Below are 20,653 nucleotides of genomic sequence, written 5' to 3' on the forward strand. Positions count from 1 at the left end.
CCCTGGGGTAGAAGAGAGCCAGCCTGACACCTGGCCCCCCTGAGGGCAGCCTCCATCCATTTTGCGACCAGCTCCAGGCCCTCCCTGCAACCTGCTACCTGCCCCCCCATCAAGCTCCTGTCCTATAGATACCTATCAGCAAGGAAGCCAGCTGCCCAAGCAGCCACCCAAGCAGCTCCTCCAGAGCCCTCAGGGAACAGCTACATGAGAAGAGGTTGGGCAGAGGCCGGCAGAGTGTTACCACCTATAGAAAGGCCTGGAGCAGACACCCACTGGGCCTGCTCCATGAGTGCGTGCCCAGCCATGGTGAACCGAGTCCTGTCCCAGTGGCACGGGATTCGGGCTGTGGTCCCTGCTCTCCAGGTCCGGGAGGGCAACAGGAGGAGCCTTCCGAGGTGCTTATCCCTGCCTGCCGTAGTGTAGGGGGCTGGACTCTGGGACACAGAGGCTGTGACAATAACTGCCAGGCAGTGGGTCCTAAGGAAGGGAGGGACTGGCTCATGGCGTGGGCAGCCAGGGAAGGCTCTGTCGTCCGGGAGCTGGGAGCCAACAGGCAAGAGGCCAGGGTGCTAAGTCACCCCAGCTTTGTCCCTGTCCCAGGAGCTTTCACTCCTGCCTGGCCCGGGGCGGGGTGTGGGGAGGTGAGACTTCACCTGCTGCAGAAGGGAGAGGAAGGACTTGATGGGCAAGTGGGGGAATGAAGGGTGGTGGGCCGGTGGCCGTTTCGGCCTGAATAAGAAGGAAGAGACGAGGAAGGTGAGGAAGGGAACATGAGGAGGACTGGATGCAGCAGGAGCTGAGGGGCAGCTGCAGGCGGGGCCCTGGGGCCTGGGAGCCGGGGGACTGATGCTGACTAACGGCCTGGCTGGCAGCCATAGACGCAACGGGCACCTTTCGGGCCCATCAGGCCTTGGCTCAGAGGAGGCCAATTCCCGGCCCCTGCCTCATGCCAGGGAAGGTGTGGCCTGGCGGGAGGGCACGGGGCCAGCACGCCACTCCACCCACTCTGGGCTTAGCTAGCTGGTTTGGTTTTGGGTCCTGACTATGTTTCTGAGTGCCACTCCCACGGGCTAGAGGAGAGAGCCCGTGAGCCCACCTCTAAATCCCGTGATGGTGTTTGATGGGGCTGGAGGCCCCACAGTGTCCATGTTGCCCCTGCTGTGTCAGGCACACAGTGACCCCAGTTAGTGAGCGGGCCCCACCAGTGTCCACCTGGAGGGGGAGTGGTTTCCTGCCTGTACCAGCCTGGCCCCACCCATGTGATTGTTCGATAGAAGCCCTTGCTGGTCCACCAGTGGAGGTGGCGAGCTGCCTCAGCGCAGGTCCCCTGCCAGGTGTCCCAGGGTTCAGGAGGGAGGGGCCCTGTCTTCCAGGCTGGGTGAGGATCATAACTTGCGGCCCTCCCATGCCCCCACAGAGGGAGAAGAGCTGGCAGGAGGGGCAGAGGGCCTGGGCTTCCCGCCCCAGGAGCCACTGCGCAGTGAGCAGGTGAAGACCATCCCCGAGAGCCCTTCAGCAGAGCCGCACTGCTGGCCCACAGAACCCGCGTCCCGGACAGGCGCCGAGCCCACCTGTAGCCAGGGTAAGACGAGTTGGGAGCCGCCAGGGGAGCTTTGCCTGGAAGGATGGCCGGGGGGGGGGGGGGGGGGGCGCTGGATCACAGGGTGAACAGCTTGCCAGGGGGCACCTGGGAGGACCCAGGGGTGGGGAAGCCAAGTGGAGTGGCAGCTGGGCAGGGAGGCCTGGGCTGAAGAGCTGGGGAGTGGAGAGCCCCTCATTCTATCTCCAGCTCCACAGAGACTAGCGAGGGCCGGTGGCCGGCCCAAGCTGAGGCTGCTTAGTCCCGGGGAGGAGCCTCCCCAGACTAGGGGCCAAGGGAGGGGCTGATGTGCGGAGGGAGGAGTCAGGGGCCGGCAGAGGGGTGGCCAGTCCTGCCAGACCACTGTCCGTGTTGTCGTCAAGACCACTGTCCGTGTCGTCGTCATCCTTTCCCAACTGGCCAGCCCCCCTTGGGGATTCCTTAGGTTCAAGGATCTCACCGACCCTACTCAGGGCATAGGGCCTGCTGCCAGCCCCTCGGAGCCAGGCGTGGGCTCTGAGTAAGTCGCGCTCCTTTTAAAGCCATGGGACCTCGGAGGAATGTGGAGACCAGCCAGGCTGACCCCAGGGCTCCTAACTCTTACAGCTTCCTGGAGGCTGCCAGCCCCGGAACTGCTGCCTCCAGGCTCTGGGGATATGCAGCTCTGGAGCGGAGGGGAAGTGGATGCCCCGGGGCCAAGCGACTTGGCTCCGGGCCCCCGCATCCTCCCTGGGGTGTGGACACCATTAGGACGTGCGTCCTAGCATTGTTGCAGGGATGCAACAGTTCGTGTGTGCACAGCCCCTGGAGGGCCTGCAGAGTCCCTGGGAAAGCTCCAGGGGCTTGCCTGTATCCTAGTCGCCAGGCCCCGCAGCCCAGAGCCAGACGGGCAGTCAGGGGGGCAGACACAGGAGGCCGGGAGCCTGCCGGCCAGCACACACCAGAGCATCAAGAGAAAGCACCCTCGGTCTGACGCGGCAGGAGGAGGCGTTCTTGGTGGCCTCTGTCTTCCAGAGGGGAAACTGAGGCCCGAGCCAGGGAAGGGCAGGCAGGCCCAGGAGGCTGTGAGCAAGGCTCAGCTCCCACGGTCCACCCCACAGTCACCAGCTCCAAGGTACCCAGCAGTGCGAGTGCCCAGCCACCAGAGGGCCCCCCCGGCAAGGCAGAGCCCGGCCGGGCCAAGTCGCGCCTCCTGCCCAGCATGCCAAAGCTGGTCATCCCCTCGGCCGCCACCAAGTTCCCCCCTGAGATCACCGTCACGCCGCCCACCCCAACCCTGCTCTCACCCAAAGGCAGCATCTCGGAGGAGACCAAGCAGAAGCTGAAGGTGACCACGGGTGCCGAGTGGGGGGCGTGGGCGGGACGTGGCCTATAGGCGGGACTGGGGCCAGGCCCGGGCCACCCCTGACCAGCTCCCTGCCCGCTCTGTGTGCAGTCGGCCATCCTGTCTGCCCAGTCGGCCGCCAACGTGCGGAAGGAGAGCCTGTGCCAGCCGGCCCTGGAGGTCCTGGAGACGTCGAGCCAGGAGTCCTCGCTGGAGAGCGAGACCGATGAGGATGACGACTACATGGACATCTGAGGGCTGGGGCCGCTCCCCCCCCACCTTGGCCTGAGCCCCTCGGGGCGTGCCAGGCCCAGGCGGAGCACTGTTTTTCCCCCACGCACATCCCGGTCCGCTCAGCCTCCATCCCTCGCGGTGTCCTCCCCACTGGCCTGGGCCGTCGTCTGTCCCCGCCGCATGGGGGCCCAGAGGAGACTGAGCTTGGCCACATGAAGATGGCCACAGCTCACACAGCAGGGCTGGCATCCTTTTCTATGAAATGTTGACTTTGTATAACCGTGCCCACGCCCAGCCCAGGTGGCCGTGTCCACACCTCGACGCCCGGATGAGCCGGCTCCTGCCTGTGTCACAGTGGAGGGGTCATTTAGGGTTGGGCTCACCCTATTCCCTTTTTTTGGTTTCTTTTCTAATAAAGATGGAACAGTTGTCTTTGCCTCTTTGTTCAACCCCCGGGGGCCTCCCCCAACTGGTTGCTGTCCAGGGTTTCTGGGCCCTTCTTCTTGTTGGTCAGGGACCAGCCCTTGGGCATCCCAGGAGCAGGCAGGGGTTGGAGGGAGGGGAGTGAGTCAGTGGGGAGAGGTGAACACAGGCCAAGCAGGGCAGACCCTCTGGGTGGGACTGGAGCCAGGCCTGGAAGGGCTCTCCAGAGTGTCCCCTGAAGGACTCAAAAGAGTGTGGGGTGTGCCCCTGTGGAGTGTGGGCAGGGGTGGGAGGAGGGGGCTGCAGGGGACCCTGAGAGGTAGGGTCAGTGTCAGGAAGGGGGACGCGGGGCCTGGCAGGAAAGGTACTTACCTCCCACCACACTTGCCCTCTGATAGAACTGGCCATATAAGTTGTGGGGCTCAGTGCAACATAATGGGGGTTCCTTGTCCAAAAATTCATTCTTTAGAGGTGACAGCAGAGCATCATATAAACCCACGATGCTGGCTCTGTTCTCTCAGGCTCCAAGTACATCTGTTTTGGGGGGGCACAGGTTGTGGGGGCCCCAACCAGCCCTTCACAACCCGATCGGTGCTTTGGGGACCCAGCTGTCTTCCCCTCATAGATCTAAGCTGGCCCTGCCCCCAGGGGTCTCCCTGGAAAGGCTCTCTGTCCGGGAGGGAGATGGGGATGCTCCTTGCTGCCCTGTGCCCCTCATGGGCTGGGCACCGCCAGGGTCCCCAGCACACGCCTGGCAGAGCCATCATGGGGACCCAGGAGCATAGCAGCCTTGGAAAGACCCTTGCCAAAACTGCCCCGATTCAGGCTCTTTGCAAGGTGGGGCCAGCAGTTACTCAGTTGATGCCCCCTCTCCAAATTCCTAGCTTCTCAGACTGGAGTGTCCAGAAAGAGGAATTTCTGGGAACAGCCCAGCAAGTCTCCCAGGGCTTCCTGGCTCTCAGGACCCCAGGACACCTGGGATCCATCCTGGGAGCATTCCTGTCATCTTCCTTCCTCTAACCTGGGCCATAGGGAACACCTTCGACCCTGGGCCTGGGAAAAGTCCCAGCACCAGTCCCCGACACCTGCCTACAGAGGGTGACCTGAGCACCTGGCAACCAAGCAGGGACATGTGACTTCTAAGTGCCCCAACTGGCTTTCCTGACACCTATAGGAGCCGCCTCTCTGATGAAACTGCAGGCCCACACACCCGACAGGAAGGGGTGGTGCCCAGGGCACAGGGGCTGGCCAGATCCCAGGAACTGAGATGGGTCACAGCCAGGTGGCCTAAGCTCATAGCCGCCGCCAGCTTCAGCTCCCTTCGAGGTCTGGGGATGTGTCCCCTTTGGATGCCGCCCCTGGGGAGAGAACCATCTGTCTGTCTGAACACCCAGCCCAGGTGGCAGGGCCCAAGTGGGTCCCAGGCCTCAGGAGTGGAGTGGGGGTCCCCAAGAAGCTGCCTGGGCCCTGGCCCAGCCCCGCAGCCCCTCCCAGTGACCTTGACCCCACCTGTCTACATCTGGACCTCCGTTTCCTCCCCTGCACAGTGAGAAGGGAGAACGTGGAAGAGATTATGCAAATTCTACGAATGATAGCCAGGGGTGGGTGGGGCTGGGCGGCCCTTCTCTGGAGCCCTGTTTCATTTGCCTTCCCCACTCCAGGGATTCCAGAGCAGGGGGTTCTGGTCTCAGCCCCAAACCCACTGTTAACCTGCCCTGGCTGGGCCCCTCCCACAGCCTTCACCTCCCCACCAAAGGGGTTCCGCTCCTCCAGCCCTCCTTCAGCACCCACGCACACCAGGAAGTTACTTGCTCCCCCCTCCCTGCGAGGCTGTGGGGAGGAATTGGGAATACCTGCTCTGGGCAGGGAAGCTGAGGAAGAGGGATGAGAGGTCTGTGGCTGCGGGCCCCTGGGCGCTACAATCCTGAGATTGCGAGAACCACCCCGCCCAATCGCTTGGAGCCCCGCCCTGGCTGCCCCGGGCTGGGCCAGAGGTGGGATCCGGTGGTCTGGGTCGCAGCCTCTGGGCATGGGGATCCAACCCCTGGAGGCTTGAACGCCCTCCCCCCCGTGTCCCGGGCTGGCGGGCCAGGAATGTGCTAACGGGGCAGGCTGGGCCCTACCGGCCCCCAAGGGGACCTGTGGACTTTGAGAGGGGACCGGGCGGGGCGGGGCGGCAGCGCTGTGCGCCGGGCGGGCGGGGCCAGGCCGAGGGGAGTTAGGCGGCCCGCCGCCGCCCAGCCACTGCCGCGCTGCAGGCTGCAGACTCAGGCCGGACCATGACGCTGCCCCTCCTGCTCTGGGCCGTGCTGCTGCTGCTCGACACAGTCCCCGGGCCGGGCCCCCGGCCTGCAGCAGGTACGCCCCCACCCTGCGCTTCTATCCCGGGCTCTGTCTGCCTGCCTCCCTGCTGCAGCCAAGCCCAGGGTAGACCCCTCTGCTCAGCCTGTGTCCATCTGCCAGGCCATCTGGGACTGTACTGGGGGCTGTGAGAAGAAATTCTGGGGTGCCCAGGGTCCGGGGACTGCTGGCGGGATGGAGTCTGGGCTGTGCCTACCCTAAACCCGCTGGGAGCTGGGAGGTACCGGCTACCTGCAAGGGAGGCGGCCCAGGGGCGGGTGGAGGGCTCAGGAGAGCCCCCGGCCCGCAGCCCCGAGCCCCCGTGGAGGGTGTGCTCACAGGTGGAGGAGCCCCCAGCCCTACTGACCCCCCTCACTGGTGAGAGGCAGGATTGTGGGTCCTTATTAGGGTGGGGCTGAACCCGGGAAAGTCTTGGGGAAGGCTCCTACTCCGAGCCTCACGCTGGGCTGGGCTGAGCTGGCAGTGACAGGCTCCCGGGTAACCACCCCCACCACACCCCTATCTCCTATCTCAGGGAAGCGCCACCACCCTTCAGCCACTTAACCTCACTTACTGGCCTCCCTCGGCCTCCTCCCCCACTCCCTTGAGCCATCTGTCAATAAAAATTTATTGACGCTCTTGAGTGCCAGGCCCGGCACTGGGTGAAATGGGGTCACCGGGGTGGCTCAGGTCCAAACCCAGCCCTTGACTGGCCCCCGTTGGTGGGGTGGCAGGGAAGGGCCAGGTGGGACGTGTGATCCCTGCCTCGGTGTCTCTGTCGCCCCTCAGTCTCCACCCTCCAACCTGCCCCACCACTCCCGCTACAGAGGCACAGATTCCCTGAAGATATGGCCCTGTTGTGGGTCCCCGTGGTGGTAAGAGCTGAGGCCTGATGTCCACGGCCCCACACCAGACCACCCTCTCCCTCACCCTGGCCCCACTGGGCCCTCGGCTGGAGATGACCCTCCTCTCCCTTAAGGGTGGGGCTCCTTTGGGGGCCACAGCCAAGCCTGGGAATGAGCCCCTGCCAGGCCTCCAGTGGGACTTAGCAGCCATGTACCCAGACTCCAGACGGGCCGCCAGTCCGGGTTCACTGACCCTTCAGGGAATAGAGACAGCTCCCAGGCCAGGTCAAGGGCTCAGCCACCTCTGGCCATCTGAGGATGCGGTCTTCCGGGACTTGGTGGCTGAAGGCCAGTCCTGCCCTAGAGGCTCCTCTTGATGCTGCAAAAACGTATGTCTGGAGGCCTTTCCCCTTATCTTCCCTCCTTCTGGCAAGTCATTCAGGCAACTGCTAGATCATTTGTACCAAGGATCCCTCACCCCACGGGGCCCCTGGGTTTCTACTGTGTTCACTTGGTGGTCAGTGAGACTCCTGGGGATGCTTCTCACTCATGGGCTCCGGGAAAATAATCGCCAGCCCTGCCCGTGGGGCAGCCGGGCGCTCAGGGCCCTCTCCTGCAGGTGCCGGGGGGAGCTGCTCCCACCGCTGTGGAGACCAGGATGGGCTGTGCTCCTGCCACCCGACCTGCTCCGGCCTGAGCTCCTGCTGCTTGGACTTTTGGGACTTCTGCCTAGAAGTCTCACCCTACTCGGGCTCCATGATGGGCGGCAAGGACTTCGTAGTGCAGCACCTCAGCTGGTTCAACCCCACCGATGGCGTGATCTGCAGGTGGGAGGCCCGAGGGGCTCCGTGCCTGCTGGGGGCCCAGGGGCAGCTCCTGGCTGGGGTCCCCCCACCCTGGCCCAGCCTTTCCTGCCACCTGCAACCTCCACAGGTTTAAGGAGAGCATCCAGACCCTCGGGCATGTGGACTCCTCTGGACGTGTGCACTGTGTGTCCCCCTTGCTCTATGAGACGGGCCGCATCCCCTTCACGCTCTCCATGGACAATGGTCGCTCCTTTCCGCGCTCGGGGACCTGGCTAGCCGGTGAGCCCTGTCTTCCTGAGCCTTGGCGCCCACCCCCACAGGGACTTTCCCTGGCGCTAATATAGGCACGCCTCGCCTGCCTGGGCAGTGCCCGGCTGCCCTGGCTTAACCGGTCCTTCTGAAGGTGCGCCCGACGGGGGCGAGCGTTCTCAAGCTCCTCTCCCCAGCCCCTGGCATCCACACAGGACAGCCGGCCCAAAAGGGGGCTGGGGGCTTCGGGGGTTCCCCCGGCAAGGCAGGCCACTCGACTCGGCCAGGCCAGGGGAAGGGGGGAAGCCAGGTGGAGGCCAGAGGCCTGGGCAACATAGGGCAGGGCCCCACCTCTCCCGCAGCCTCTGTCCTTTCCTGACACGAGGGTCCGGGGGAGACCATGCTCTAATAGGACTGCCACGCCTCGTCCCTGGGAGGGCACCCCCAGCTCGCAGAGCCCCTGAGGCCTCAGGCCTTCGCTCACCTCACCCCCTGCCCAGTGCACCCCAGCAAGGTGTCGGAGACGGAGAAGAGCGAGCTGGTGAACGAGACCCACTGGCAGTACTATGGCACCACTGGCATCACGGGCAACCTCACCGTGACCTGGGAGCCCTCGGCTCTGTCCACGCAGTCTGTCACCATCGAGCTCTGGGGTTATGAGGAGACAGGTAAGGCCGGCCCAAGGCTGGACCGGCGGAGGAGCTCTGTGGGCCCGTAGGGTTGGGAGTTTAGGGCTTGCAGAGATGGGAGCAAGGAGGTTCCAGGCAGGGCCCAACCCCAAGCGGGGATTTTGAGCAGGAAGAGTACAGGCAAGAAAGGGGGACTGGGGAAAGTGTGGGAGTTCGGGGGCAGGCTGGGAACCCCCAGCTGCTTGCACCCAGCTCCAGGAGGAGGTATGGGCATTCCCAGCCCTTGGATCCAAGGCTTGCCTTGGAAACAGAAAAAGCTTGCTCCACCCAGCCTCCCCAAGCCCCTGCACCGCTAGCCTGGCTCTAGGCCTTGCCTCGAGCTGGGGCTGGGACCCTAACGTGTGGGACGAGGGGGTGGTGGTCCCTTGAGCCAGGATCCTTGCTGGGGCAGCAGGGCAGGTCTTCCTCTGGTAATCCTCTTGTCTGTCCATCTGTCGGGCCTGTCCGAGCACCAAAGACGGGCGCCTGGCCCCTCCTCTGCCCCAGGACTCTTTGGAGGGCCCCAGGGGCTGACTGAGGCCTTCTCTCCCTTAGGGAAGCCCTATTCAGATAAGTGGGCAGCAAAGTGGTCGTACCTGTACCCCCTGGCCACAAGCATCCCCAACTCTGGCTTCTTCACCTTCACTCCGAAACCCGCACCTCCGACCTATCGGAAATGGGAAGTGGGTGCACTTCGGATCATCAACAGCAAATACTACGCAGGGGAGAAGTAAGGGCCACCAGCCACGCAGAGGACGGGCTGCTGGGCCTGGGCCACTGCTCCGCAGGCTGGACAGGGAGGCCCGGGGCTGCGGGACGGAGGGTGGGAGCGGCCCTTAAGTGTGTGCATGGCCCTCACAGGGACGTGCAGGCGCTCTGGAGCAGCGAGCACGCGCTGGCCTGGCACCTGGGTGAGGACTTCCGGGCGGACCCTGAGGCCTGGGCCCGGGCTCAGTGCCTGGCCTGGGAAGAGCTGGAGGACCAACTGCCCAACTTCCTGCAGGAGCTGCCTGACTGCCCCTGCACCCTGGCTCAGGCCCGGGCTGACTCGGGCCGCTTCCACGTAAGCCCCTACCCCAGTCGGGGCCCAGGAGAGGGCGAGGGGCCAGCTGGAGGCTGGCAAGGGTGGGCGGTAGATAGAGGCCCCAGGGAGGGGAGGCTGGGGTCTGAGGGCCCTCAGAGGTTGGCTGCCAGGGAGGGGATGGCAGAGCCTGAGGCTAGCCCAGGTGACAGCAGCCTCCCGCTCTGCAGACGGACTATGGCTGTGACATTGAGCGCGGCAGCGTGTGCACCTACCACCCCGGGGCCGTGCACTGTGTGCGCTCCGTGCAAGCCAGGTGAGTCCCCAGTTGGGGGGGGGGGCGGGGCCCCAACAGCGGCCCTGACCTGTCCTCGTCCCCAGCCCCCAGTACGCCTCCGGCCAGCAGTGCTGCTACACAGAGGCCGGCACGCTGCTCCTGACGGCCGACTCAACCGGGGGCAGCACCCCGGACCGCGGCCACGACTGGGGCGCGCCCCCGTTCCGCACACCGCCCCGTGTGCCTGGCCTCTCGCATTGGCTCTACGATGTCGTCAGCTTCTACCACTGCTGCCTCTGGGCGCCCGAGTGCTCCCGGTACATGCGGCGGCGGCCCTCCAGTGACTGTCGCAACTACCGGCCGTCGCGCCTAGGTGGGTGCCAGCCGAGGCTGGGCCCCGGGCAGGGCTGCACCCGCGCGGCCCCCCTGACCCTCTGCTCTCCCCAGCCTCCGCTTTTGGGGACCCACACTTTGTCACCTTCGACGGTGCCAACTTCTCGTTCAACGGGCGTGGCGAGTACGTGCTGCTGGAGGCCACGCTGACCAACTTGAGGGTGCAGGGGCGGGCCCAGCCCCGGACGACTTCAGAGGGTGAGGCTGGGGCCCCGCGGGCTCCGGGAGGCTCAGGGCCTTCCCAGGAGGAAGGCTGGAGCTGAGCGCTCTGCGTTCTGCACGCGCCACCGCAGGCCCGCAGGACCGGGGCACGGGGCTGGTGGCCGTGGCTGTGCAGGAGGGCAACTCCGACGTGGTGGAGGTCCGGCTGACTGGCGAGGGGCGGGTCCTGCAGGTGCTGCTGAACCAGGAGGTGCTCAGATTCACCGAGCAGAGCTGGATGGACCTGAAGGGTGAGTGCGATGGCCGGGGAGCTTCCTGGGGCTGCTCTCGTGCCCTTTCCCTCCCGCCTGAGCCTCCATGCCTCTCACCGGCATGGCCCTGGGCTTCAGAGCGTGGATGCGGAGATGGAGGCCTCTCGATATGATCCATATGCTGTCCCCAGCATAGTGATGCAAGTCTGCCCCGCTCCCCTGCACCCCACGGTGAGGGGCCCAGCACAGTGGACACATGTCCCCAGCCCACGGCTGTCTGGGCAGGTGAGGTTCTGGGCCCAAGGTAGGGAGGTCCAGCCTGGGGACCTGGTCTGATCTCGTGCTTTCACACCCATGGAGCCCCAGACATGTGATCAGAACCCCGAGATGGCCGGACGGTGGGACGAGGAGCTGGAAGCTGCAATAATAGGAACTGCCTACTTTGAGGATGCTGGCTGGCCCTGAGGGCTAAGGAGCAGCCCCCTGCGCACCCCCTTCCCTGTGCTGCCTCAGGGAACTGAGCTAATGAAATGAGTTTCTTGCGGTTGGGATGGGTGGGGACCTGGGATGGGCCTGCTGCTGCTGAGGCTGCAGGGAACCCCCAGAAGGGCAGAGGTGGGCATGGCTGCTGCCTTCCTCAATGAGTGAGGGCCGACGGGGGACCCCCAGGCAGGGTCTCAGTGTGAGGGGTCCCTTCGGAGCCTGGGCACTTGGTGTCAGTGTGGGGGTCCCAGTACAGATGTGGGCCTGGGTTGAGGGAGTGTCACAGCAGGGCTGGCCCTGGGGACGCCCTCCCCTTCCCTGGGAGCCCACGGATGCTGACCCTCTCATCCTGGGGCTGTGGAGTCACGGCACGGTGCCCTGAGTGGGCAGCCCTGACCCCAGTTCCACCTGTGCCCAGGTATGTTCCTGTCCGTAGCTGCCCAGGACAGCGTATCCATCATGCTGTCATCAGGTGCTGGCCTGGAGGTCAGCATCCAGGGTCCATTCCTGAGTGTGACTGTCCTCCTGCCTGAGAAGTTCCTTACCCACACACAAGGCCTTCTGGGGACACTGAATGATGACCCCACCGATGACTTCACCCTGCGCAATGGGAAGGTCTTGCCCCACAAGGCCACTTCCCGTGAGCTCTTCCACTTTGGGGCCGACTGTGAGTGACCCTGAGGCCCACTGGGGGTGGGGGGCAGGGGGACATGGCCCTGGAAGTGAGGGGAGAGACCCCAGAACCCTCGGCCACCAGCAAGACCTGCTGCGTGTCTCCCCAGGGGCCGTGGAGAATGCCTCATCTCTGCTCACCTATGACTCCTGGGTCCTGGTCAACAACTTCCTGTATCAGTCCAAGCATGACTACAGCTTTCAGCCCCTGTTCCCCGAGGAGACCGTCCCCGACCCCAGTCAGGCCACTGAGGCAGCTGAATTGTGTGGAGACAACGATTTCTGCATGTTCGACGTGATGGCCACTGGGAACCTGAGTGTGGGCAATGCTACGCGGATGGCCCACCAGTGGCACCAGCATCGCGTGCAGAGCCTACAGCCTGGTGAGGGCGATGGGGTGGGCACTTGATGCTGGGACATGACCTCCTAAGCTGGCAGCTGTAGCGGTGGTCAGCCAGTGGCTTCATCCTGTGGTCTGCTCCTGGCCCCCTACCCCCAGTGACGTCCTGCGGCTGGCTGGCTCCGCCCCCCAATGGGCGCAAGGAGGGTATCAGGTACCTGTTGGGCTCCACCGTCTCCTTCCACTGCGACAGCGGCTATAGCCTGTTTGGGGCGGAGGCCAGCACCTGCCAGGCTGATGGCACCTGGTCCAGGCCCACCCCCATGTGCCAGCCAGGTGAGGATGCCCTGCCTGCCTGCCCCAGCCCCCCGCCCCCGCCCGCCCTCGGGCAGCCCTCACCACTCTGCCCCCTCTCCAGCGCGGAGCTACACGGTGCTGCTGAGCATCATCTTCGGAGGCCTGGCAGTGGTGGCTCTGGTCGCGCTCATCTATGTGCTGCTGCGTCACAGGAAGCGCAACGTGTAAGGCCCCTGCCCCCGCCCCTCCCCCCCGGACCCAGGGTTCTACCAGCGGGACCCCGTCTGTGCCCCTCCTTGGCTCTCCTGAGGCTCCGGAGTGCCCCCCATGTCTGCTCCAGACCATGTCTCTGTTGCAGGGCCAGCTGGGGTTCGCAGCCCTGAAGGGAGCGCCTTTGGCCAACAGCAAGAGGCACACGGGGCCACCCCGGAGAACATGCACCCCGACACTTCGATCCCCAAATCCCTAGCACCATTTACTGGGATCTGGACACCTGATAACCTGAGCCTTTAATGTCCGTGCACCCCAGACCTGGTGCCCTGCTCTGTCTCCTCAGACCTGGACCACCTGGCTCTAGCCGTGCAGCTCCCGAGAGGCATCTGGTCCTCTAGTCCCCGTGTAGTCTCAGCTCCAATTCCCCAGACTCCATACCCGTGAATTCTAACGCCTCTCTCCGGAGACCCCAACACTCGGGGGCACCTGAAACGCAAATGCTATACCTCAGATCCCATGTCGGATACCTGCGAGCCTGATCCACTGGTCCCCAGTGCCCCAGCACGGGAGCCCGAACACCCAGCTGCCTCGATTGCCGGACTTGGCCCGGCCTGAGTGGGAGAGGCCTCCGGACCCCAGCGTGGAGGGTCACTCTCTGAGCTCCAGGCTTGTAATTCTAACCCTGCTGGAATGTCACTTCTCTAACTCTACTGGAATGGCACTTCTAACTAACTCTACTGGAATGGCACTTGAAATACCCTTCCTTGTCCACCCAGAGAAAACAAGCCCGTGGTGCTCCCTCCCTGGTGTCCGGTGCTCATGCTACACTTCGGTTCTGGAGAGTTCCATGGTTGCCTTGTGGGGCCAGCAGCACCCAGAGCAACCTTAGTCCACTGGCAGGCCACCTGGGGTGGGTCCCTCCCTAGCTTGTCTCCACTGAAAAGTGGGATCGAGAATGGTGTCCACTTCGTGGGGCAAGTGTCTGCAAAGGGTTCAGGTGGAGTGTCCTGCTGGGCGCCCAGGAGACGGGATGGGGTCAGCACAGGCACCCGCCCCTTCCCCCAGCAGCAGGCTGGCCCAGCCTGGCCCTGGGCCCCTCCCCTGCACCAGCACTGCCCTGCAGGTAGGCAGTGACTGGTAGTTCCTGACCACAGCCCATGTTCTGGGTCCCTGGGTCCTTTACCCAGGCTTCCCGCTACTGCTGCCCTCTAGTGAGGGTGCTGAGTGGGGGCCAGGGGAGGGCCTTGGCAGCATAGGATAGGGCCAGGCTTGTCTCTGCGAAAGCAGAGTGGAGGGCGCGTGTGGAGGCTGGTGCCCCCTGGTCCAGGCCAGTGGCTCAGCCTGGGAGGTAGGGGCGGGAGGAGGTTGCCCAAGGGAGGCAGAACCTTGGGGTGCGAGGTAATGAGCGGAGGCCCTCTTCCCTGCGACCTGCAGTGCTGAGAGAGGCCACGTGGGGGCAGCAGAGGGTAGGAACAGAGATGGGAGGTGGAGGTTACACCAGGTCCTAGGAGAGGGCAGTCAGCGGCCGCTCCAGCTGGGCCAGTTGGCTTGTCACAACCTTGGCCAAGGCTCGTGCAGGCCCACTTCTGCATCTGTCTCTGCTAAGAGGGCCTTGAGTCATCCCCCGGTCTCAGGAGCACGGGCCGTCCAGCTGGCTCTGACCGCCAGGGTCAGAAGCGAAGCTTCCCCACACCGTTAGACTTGCCATTGGCTGAGGGTCCAGGGCAGAGGTGGGAAAGCTGCGCGGTAGGGGCAGGTGCAGTCTGGAAGGCTTCCTGGAGGAGGCAGTCTTGCACGATGGGGCACATTCAAAGGAACAGCGATGAGAGTGAGGGGTTGGGGGGGGGGTCTCCCTGGAGTGATACCCCAGAGACTAAAGGAGGGGGATGGGGTCAGTGCTTGCGCTTCCAGGCCCCATCCCCCTGCTTCCCCACTGGCTTCCCGCTCAGGGCAGGGTGGGGCTGAGGGCTGGCCCTTTGGCCACTGGGCAGGTACTTTCCTCTCTGCAGATGAGGTAAGGCAGGGCTGGCGCTTCCACCCACCTGAGTCCTCAGTGCTGGGCCCGGCACGAGCCCGTGGGTGACAGGGTGGTTTCCTTGTCGAGGCAGCCCGGGCCTGTGGGAGCAGGCACACCAGGGCCCAGGAGGGCAGGGGCAGCTTCACAGCTCCGGGGCCATAACTGAAAGCCTAGGTCAAATTCTCAGAGATGTGATTGGTCAGGGCGGATATTCCAGGCAGAGGAACAGCCTGGGCAAAGGCTCAGAGAAAGAAGTGCAGTCCGGTCTGAGGAATAGTGAGGCTCCTGGTCCACCAGCCAGTGGCGGTTAAGCTTCATCCTAAAAGAGTAAAACATGGCCTCCCTCTGGCTTCCCCACCCTACATTTGTCCCTCCAGGTTGGGACCGAGAGTTGCCCCCACCCATCCCCAGCAGGAGAAGGGGTGCACTGTCTGTGGCCCTGGCCCCAGACATCTGGCATTCCCAATGCCAGGGACAGGCCAGGCTGGGAAGCCCCGACACCTGACGGGTTTTCCCAGGGGCCTGTAGGGAGTCAGGGGCACCGTTGGGCCTGTGTGAGGCAGAAGGTCCCAGAGCCCCACAGAGACTCCCTTTAGAGACCTCAAAGGCAGGGACCACCGCCTTGGGAAGTGGTCTCCCCAAACCACAGTCCCAAGGCATCAGAAGCCAATGTCCAGTCCCCTACCCTTTGTACTGGTCAGGGCCTGAGGGACAGAAATCCAGGGAATTAGAAACACAGGGATGAGAGAATCGAGAAGTCAAATAGCTGGTGAGGATACCATAGGACCCCAGCAACAGCCCTGGGCCGAGGGACAGAGGAAGGAGGGTGCCAGAGCCAGGCCCAGGCGCTCACAAAAGTGGGAACCTCACAGCAGAAACTGTGCAGGCCCATGGGCCCTAGCAGGAGCCGCAGGCCCAAGATGGGCGAAGCACCTGCTTCTCCTGCCCTCCGGCCTCCCACTAGGGCCTCCTATTAGCTGAACACAGTGGGGAGCATAGGGCTGAGGGGCCAATACAGCACAGTGAGGAGCAGGGCCCCCTCCTTGGCCAGGCTGGTTCCTTCTGCAAGCCCTGGGGTGGCTGAGTGCCTTCCCTGGGCCACCTCTGTCCTCAGAGCTCACATTCCGATGGCTGCCCAGCAGGGAGGGGATCCTCAGTGCAGCATGTGTTGAGAGTGGGAAATCAAGGGATTCCTCCTGGAGGAGTCCCATTGCAGTGGAACATGAAAGGACAAAAACCATTAGGGAAGTGAGATTGAGTAGGTGCCTGCAAGCAGCAGAACAGCCCACGACACCCAGATACCTCTCCCGGGTTGCAGGCTAGACTGCATTTCCCAGCGCCCCTTGCACTGGGGTGGTCACGTGACTGAGTTCTCCTCGTGCAAAGTGAGCAGAAAAGTACAGGGCACTTGCAGGCCTGAGCCGTAACACTCCACCCGCATCCTTCCAAGATCTTTCTGTTGCAAGGGTGGCTCTGGACCCCGTGCCAACCTGGGTCCCCAGCATGTGGCAGGGAACCCTCTCCCTCCCTCCCTGACTGGTTCACCCATCCAGTACTACTACCGGAACAAGAAACAAACTTGGGATTAAACCATAATACATTTTTGGGTCTGTTTGTTGCAGTAGTTGGTTTCTCTATAATGCCAGAGGCAGGAGTGAGAAAAGGGCCTTACAATACTGTGGGCACAAGGTTTTTAAAAACTGAAAGATAGGCCAATGTTCGGGGCGCCTGGGTGGCTCAGTCGTTAAGCGTCTGCCTTCGGCTCAGGTCATGATCCCAGCGTCCCAGGATCGAGCCCCGCATCGGGCTCCCTGCTCAGCGGGAAGCCTGCTTCTCCCTCTCCCACTCCTGCTGCTTCTGTTCCCTCTCTCGCTGTGTCTCTCTCTGTCAAATAAATAAATAAAATCTTAAAAAAAAAAAAAAAAGATAGGCCAATGTTCATAGCAGTGTTACTCACAATCACCAAAAAGGTGCGAGCAACCAAGTGTCCACGGATGGCTGAAGGGGTAAAGGAAACATGGTCCACCCATGTGTGGAATGTTGTTCACGGGCTCTAACGCGGATGAACGTTAAGACATCTTGCTCAGTGAAATAAGCCAGACACAAAAGGACAATGCTGTACCATTCTGCTCATACAAAGTTCCTAGAGTCATCAAATTCATAGAGACAGTAAAATAGAGCTTACCGAGGCCTGGGTCAGGGAATGGGGAGTTAGTGTTTAATGGGGCCAGAGTCTCAGGCTGGGAAGATGAAAACGTTCTGCAGAGGAATGACGCCGATGGTTGCCCAAGACCGTGAAAGGCTTAATGCCACCGAGCTGGACACTTCTAAACGGTTACGATGGTAAACATTATGTATTTATGTACTTTACTACAATAAATAAAGAATTCAAAGTTTACTTAACTAGTCCCCGGTTGGTGGGCATGAAGCTGTGCTCAGTCTTTGGCTTCTTCAAACACTGTTGTCCCTTGTAAATAAGTCCAGGGTTACTTGCAGGAGCAGTTCATACCAGAGGACTGGCTGGTTAAACAGCACATGCATTTTCCTCCTGGAGTGATGCTCAATGACACTTACCCTAACCTACTGAGAGAGCCCGGTCCCCTCCCCCTCGTCAGTACAAGGAGGCTTCACATATTTTTTGCTCTTTGCCAGATAGACAAAACCTGTGCTGAGGCCCACCTCAACTTGGCTAGGCTGAACATTCCCAGAATTCCCGTCCTGGTCAGGATGGACCGCAAGAAAGAGTCCCATGCCCAGATTCGGAGGCAGGAAGCAAGTCGGCAGTCTCATTCATAGCTCACACTCATCACGGTGTGTCTGCTGACTCAGCTCATCTGCACCAGTAGAGGCCAAGGTTGCAGCGGCTTCACTTGCCCTCGGGCCACTTGCAGCTTCCCTGCTCCTGGGCCAGGTGCCTGACAGGGGAGTCCAGGAAACCTGTGTCTCCCTTGGCAACAAGAAGGCTCTTGGGTTTCGACCAAGCCATGTGGGCTCCAGCCAACAAGGGGGGTTCCAGCCAGCTCCGGATCCTCCCCTCCACCTAACACCCACCTGCCCTCCAGACTCTCTGCTACATGGACCTCAAGCTCCAACATCAGATGGAAGACAGCAGCCTTACAGAGGCCCCTTGACCAGCTTCCACAGTTGCAGGTTCTCTGATGGAACCCTGATAAATAAAGTATAAGTTGTATGCCAAGAAAGTACACCGCTCCGGGTCCAGCTCAATGAATTAAATCCAAAGTGAACATGCCCAGTTAACCACCACTCATGTCAAGAAATTGAACAGTACCAACCCCTTCAGCCCTCCCCCACCATTTTCTCTATCAGTCACTGCCAGGTTAGCCACTGATTTCTCACACCGAATGTTACTTTTGTGTGGTTTTGTACTTTAAATAGATAGAATCATAGAGTAGATCCTCTTTTGTGTCTGGCTTCTTTTGCATGTTTATGAGATTCATCCATGTTGAGGTATGAGGCTCAACCTCATACCTCAAAAGTCAAAAGTCATTGACTTTTTTTTTCCTGAATATTATTCCATCACATGAATTTGTTTATCGATTTTCCTACCGAGGCACGTTGGGTTGGTTCCTTAGTTTGGAGCTATAATGGCCAGTGCCGTGAACATTCTTGTTTGTGTCCTTTGATGCACAAATATATGAATTTATGTTGGCTAATTTCCCAGGAGCAGCATGCTGGGCATGAGGCATATGTGTTGGTAACTTTAGTAGATAATGCCAGTTTTCCCAAGTGATGTTAACAACTGACATTCCCACCGGCAGCATATGATAGTTTCATTTTGCCATATTTTTGTCAACACTTGGTACTGTCAGTCTTTTTCATTTTGGCCATTCTCATGGGTATGTACTGGTGATATATTGTGGACTTACTTTGCATTTTTCTGACAATTAGTGAAGCTATACACCTTTTCATATGTTCATTGGCCACCTGGAGCACCTCTTTTGTGAGGTGCCTGTTCAAGTCCTTTGCCCATTTTCTGTTGGGTTACCTGGATTTCTCAAATTAATTTGTAGAAATTTTTTACTCTGGATAAGTGTGTTGTCAGATATAAATACTGTAAATACTCTCCCACTCCATGAGTTGCTGTTTTAATGATTTTCAATGTTTTAATGATGTCTTTTGTTGAACAGAGGTTTTTAAATTTAATATAGTCCAATTTATCAATTTTTTTCTTTTATAGTTAGTACTTTCCGTGTCCTGTTTAAGAACACTCACCTACTCCAAAGTTACAAAGCTATCCTGTGTTTTCCAATAAAAGCATTATTGCTGGGCGCCTGGGTGGCTCAGTCGGTTGAGCGACTGCCTTTGGCTCAGGTCATGATCCTGGAGTCCCGGGATCGAGTCCCGCATCGAGTCCCGCATCGCGCTCCCTGCTCGGCGGGGAGTCTGCTTCTCCCTCTGACCCTCTTCCCTCTCGTGCTCTCTATCTCTCATTCTCTCTCTCTCAAATAAATAAATAAAATCTTTAAAGAAAAAAGCATTATTGCTTCCTACTTTATAATGAGATCTGCAGGCCATCTGGTATAGATTGTGCATGGTGTGAAGTAGGGGTCAGCATACACATTTCTCATGCAGATGTCCAGTTGACTCAGACCACGTATTGAAATAGCACTCCTTCCCCTCTGCTGTGTCCCCTCTGTCAGAGGCGCGGTGAGTCTCTGTTCTGTCCTATTGCCTAGTTTATCTGTGCTCCAATACCAAATTGCCTTACTTATCAGTTATCTAATTATTTAATTACATAGCTTGTTCTTGCTACCTGGTAGTGCGAGTCCTCCATTTATGTTATTCTTCAAAATTGCCTGGGCTGGTCTTGGTTCTTGGTGTTTCCATATGAATTTTAGAAGCAGCTTGCCAATTTCCACAAAAAGATCTTTTAGGATTTTTATTAAGGTTGCACTGACCCTCTGGATGAATGTGGGGAGAATGAGCATCTTCACAAAACTAAGCCCCCAGTTCATGAGTACAGTATAAGATTCCATTTATTTAGGTCTTTTTGAAATTCTCCGAATTATATTTTATAATGGTCATTGTAGAGATCTCGCGTACCCATGTTAGTTTTACTAACTTTGATTTTTTTTTTATGCTTTTATGATTTCAATTCCAAAAGATGTTTTCCGTTTGTGGCTATATGTAGAAATATTATTGGTTTTTGTGTATTTTCCTTGAGCCCTGCGATTGTGTAAAATTCACCTATTTCTAACAGTTATCTGTAAAGTAGCTACAGTTTTATGTTCTCCTTCCCAATCCTTGTGTCTTTTATTTTTTTCCCTCATCTTATTATGTTAGTGAAAACTTCCCTTCCACTAATGAAAGGAAATTATAACAGCCGGCCATGCTTATCTTGGTCTCAAAAAGAATTGGTCTCGATCTCAGAAGGAAGGCTTTTTATGTTTTACCACGAAGTATGACGTTTTCTGTAAAGGTTCTGCAGCTGCAAGTTATCAGATTAGGAAAGTTTCTTTCCGTTTATAGTTACTGAAGGTTCTTATTGTGAATGCAAGTTGGGAACTTTAATCAAACGCTCTTCTGCATATATCGAGGTGGTCGATTCTCTCTCTCTTTTTCCTTTATTCTGTTAGTGTGTTAGCATGATGAATTACATGGCTTGACTTTCTCGTGGGCAACCAATCTTGCACTCCCAGAATAAACCCCAATCGGGGGTGATTTGGCTTGCTCATCTTTCATTTAGGAGTTTTGCATTGCTGTCCACGAATGAAATCGCCCTCTACTTTTCATTCTTGAAATTTCTTTGTCAGGTTTTCTTCTCAGGATGATGCTGTCCTCATTTAAAGCTTTGGGCAATGTTTCTTTCCTCTTTTCTGTTCTCTGGAAGAGTTTGTGTAAGACTGGCGTTTTTCCTTCCATCAGTGTTTGGAAGAATTCACAGAGGAAGACTTCTGCGCCTGGAGTTGTTTACTTTGTCCCTGTGGGGGTCTCACTTGTTTTTATTGGCAACACTTACTTATGAGGGAGGTTGAGCAACTTTTTCAATGTTAAAGCAGCCCATTTGTAGCTCTCTTTCTGTGGTCTAAAATGAGTCA

General features: G+C 59.6%; 2 protein-coding genes across 9 annotated transcripts in view; both read left to right on the forward strand.

Annotated features, from left to right (window-relative positions):
* The window catches only part of CABIN1 (calcineurin binding protein 1), a 151,476-nt gene extending 147,910 nt beyond the window's left edge, over positions 1-3,566 (forward strand). For all 8 annotated transcript variants that reach the window (XM_025857272.1, XM_025857276.1, XM_073889746.1 and 5 more), the window contains 3 exons: positions 1,418-1,582; positions 2,680-2,906; positions 3,015-3,566. In XM_025857272.1, coding sequence (XP_025713057.1) covers positions 1,418-1,582; positions 2,680-2,906; positions 3,015-3,158 — 536 coding nt within the window. In that variant the 3' untranslated portion in view covers positions 3,159-3,566. The remainder of the gene's footprint in view (positions 1-1,417; positions 1,583-2,679; positions 2,907-3,014) is intronic.
* A 2,240-nt stretch (positions 3,567-5,806) lies between these two features.
* On the forward strand, positions 5,807-15,479 carry SUSD2 (sushi domain containing 2). The gene is made up of 15 exons (XM_025857321.2): positions 5,807-5,918; positions 7,365-7,572; positions 7,679-7,830; positions 8,301-8,468; positions 9,024-9,198; positions 9,330-9,531; positions 9,720-9,805; positions 9,871-10,139; positions 10,214-10,357; positions 10,453-10,611; positions 11,474-11,722; positions 11,838-12,110; positions 12,227-12,403; positions 12,486-12,588; positions 12,723-15,479. The coding sequence occupies exons 1-15, from the start codon at positions 5,840-5,842 to the stop codon at positions 12,745-12,747; spliced, it is 2,469 nt and encodes an 822-aa protein (XP_025713106.1). The 5' UTR covers positions 5,807-5,839; the 3' UTR covers positions 12,748-15,479.
* The last annotated feature ends 5,174 nt before the right edge of the window (positions 15,480-20,653 follow it).

This window comes from Callorhinus ursinus, unplaced genomic scaffold (genome assembly GCF_003265705.2).
Source record: "Callorhinus ursinus isolate GAN/ISIS: 27379988/994484 unplaced genomic scaffold, GSC_fseal_2.0 scaffold117, whole genome shotgun sequence".
Taxonomy (NCBI): Eukaryota; Metazoa; Chordata; class Mammalia; order Carnivora; family Otariidae; genus Callorhinus; species Callorhinus ursinus.

Excerpts from the sequence above, each read along its gene's own strand:
- SUSD2 (XM_025857321.2), top strand. The coding sequence starts at position 5,840 with ATGACGCTGCCCCTCCTGCTCTGGGCCGTGCTGCTGCTGCTCGACACA. Across the intron at positions 7,831-8,300 it reads CTCGGGGACCTGGCTAGCCG|TGCACCCCAGCAAGGTGTCG; the intron begins GTGAGCCCTGTC and ends CCCCCTGCCCAG. Across the intron at positions 10,612-11,473 it reads GAGCTGGATGGACCTGAAGG|GTATGTTCCTGTCCGTAGCT; the intron begins GTGAGTGCGATG and ends ACCTGTGCCCAG.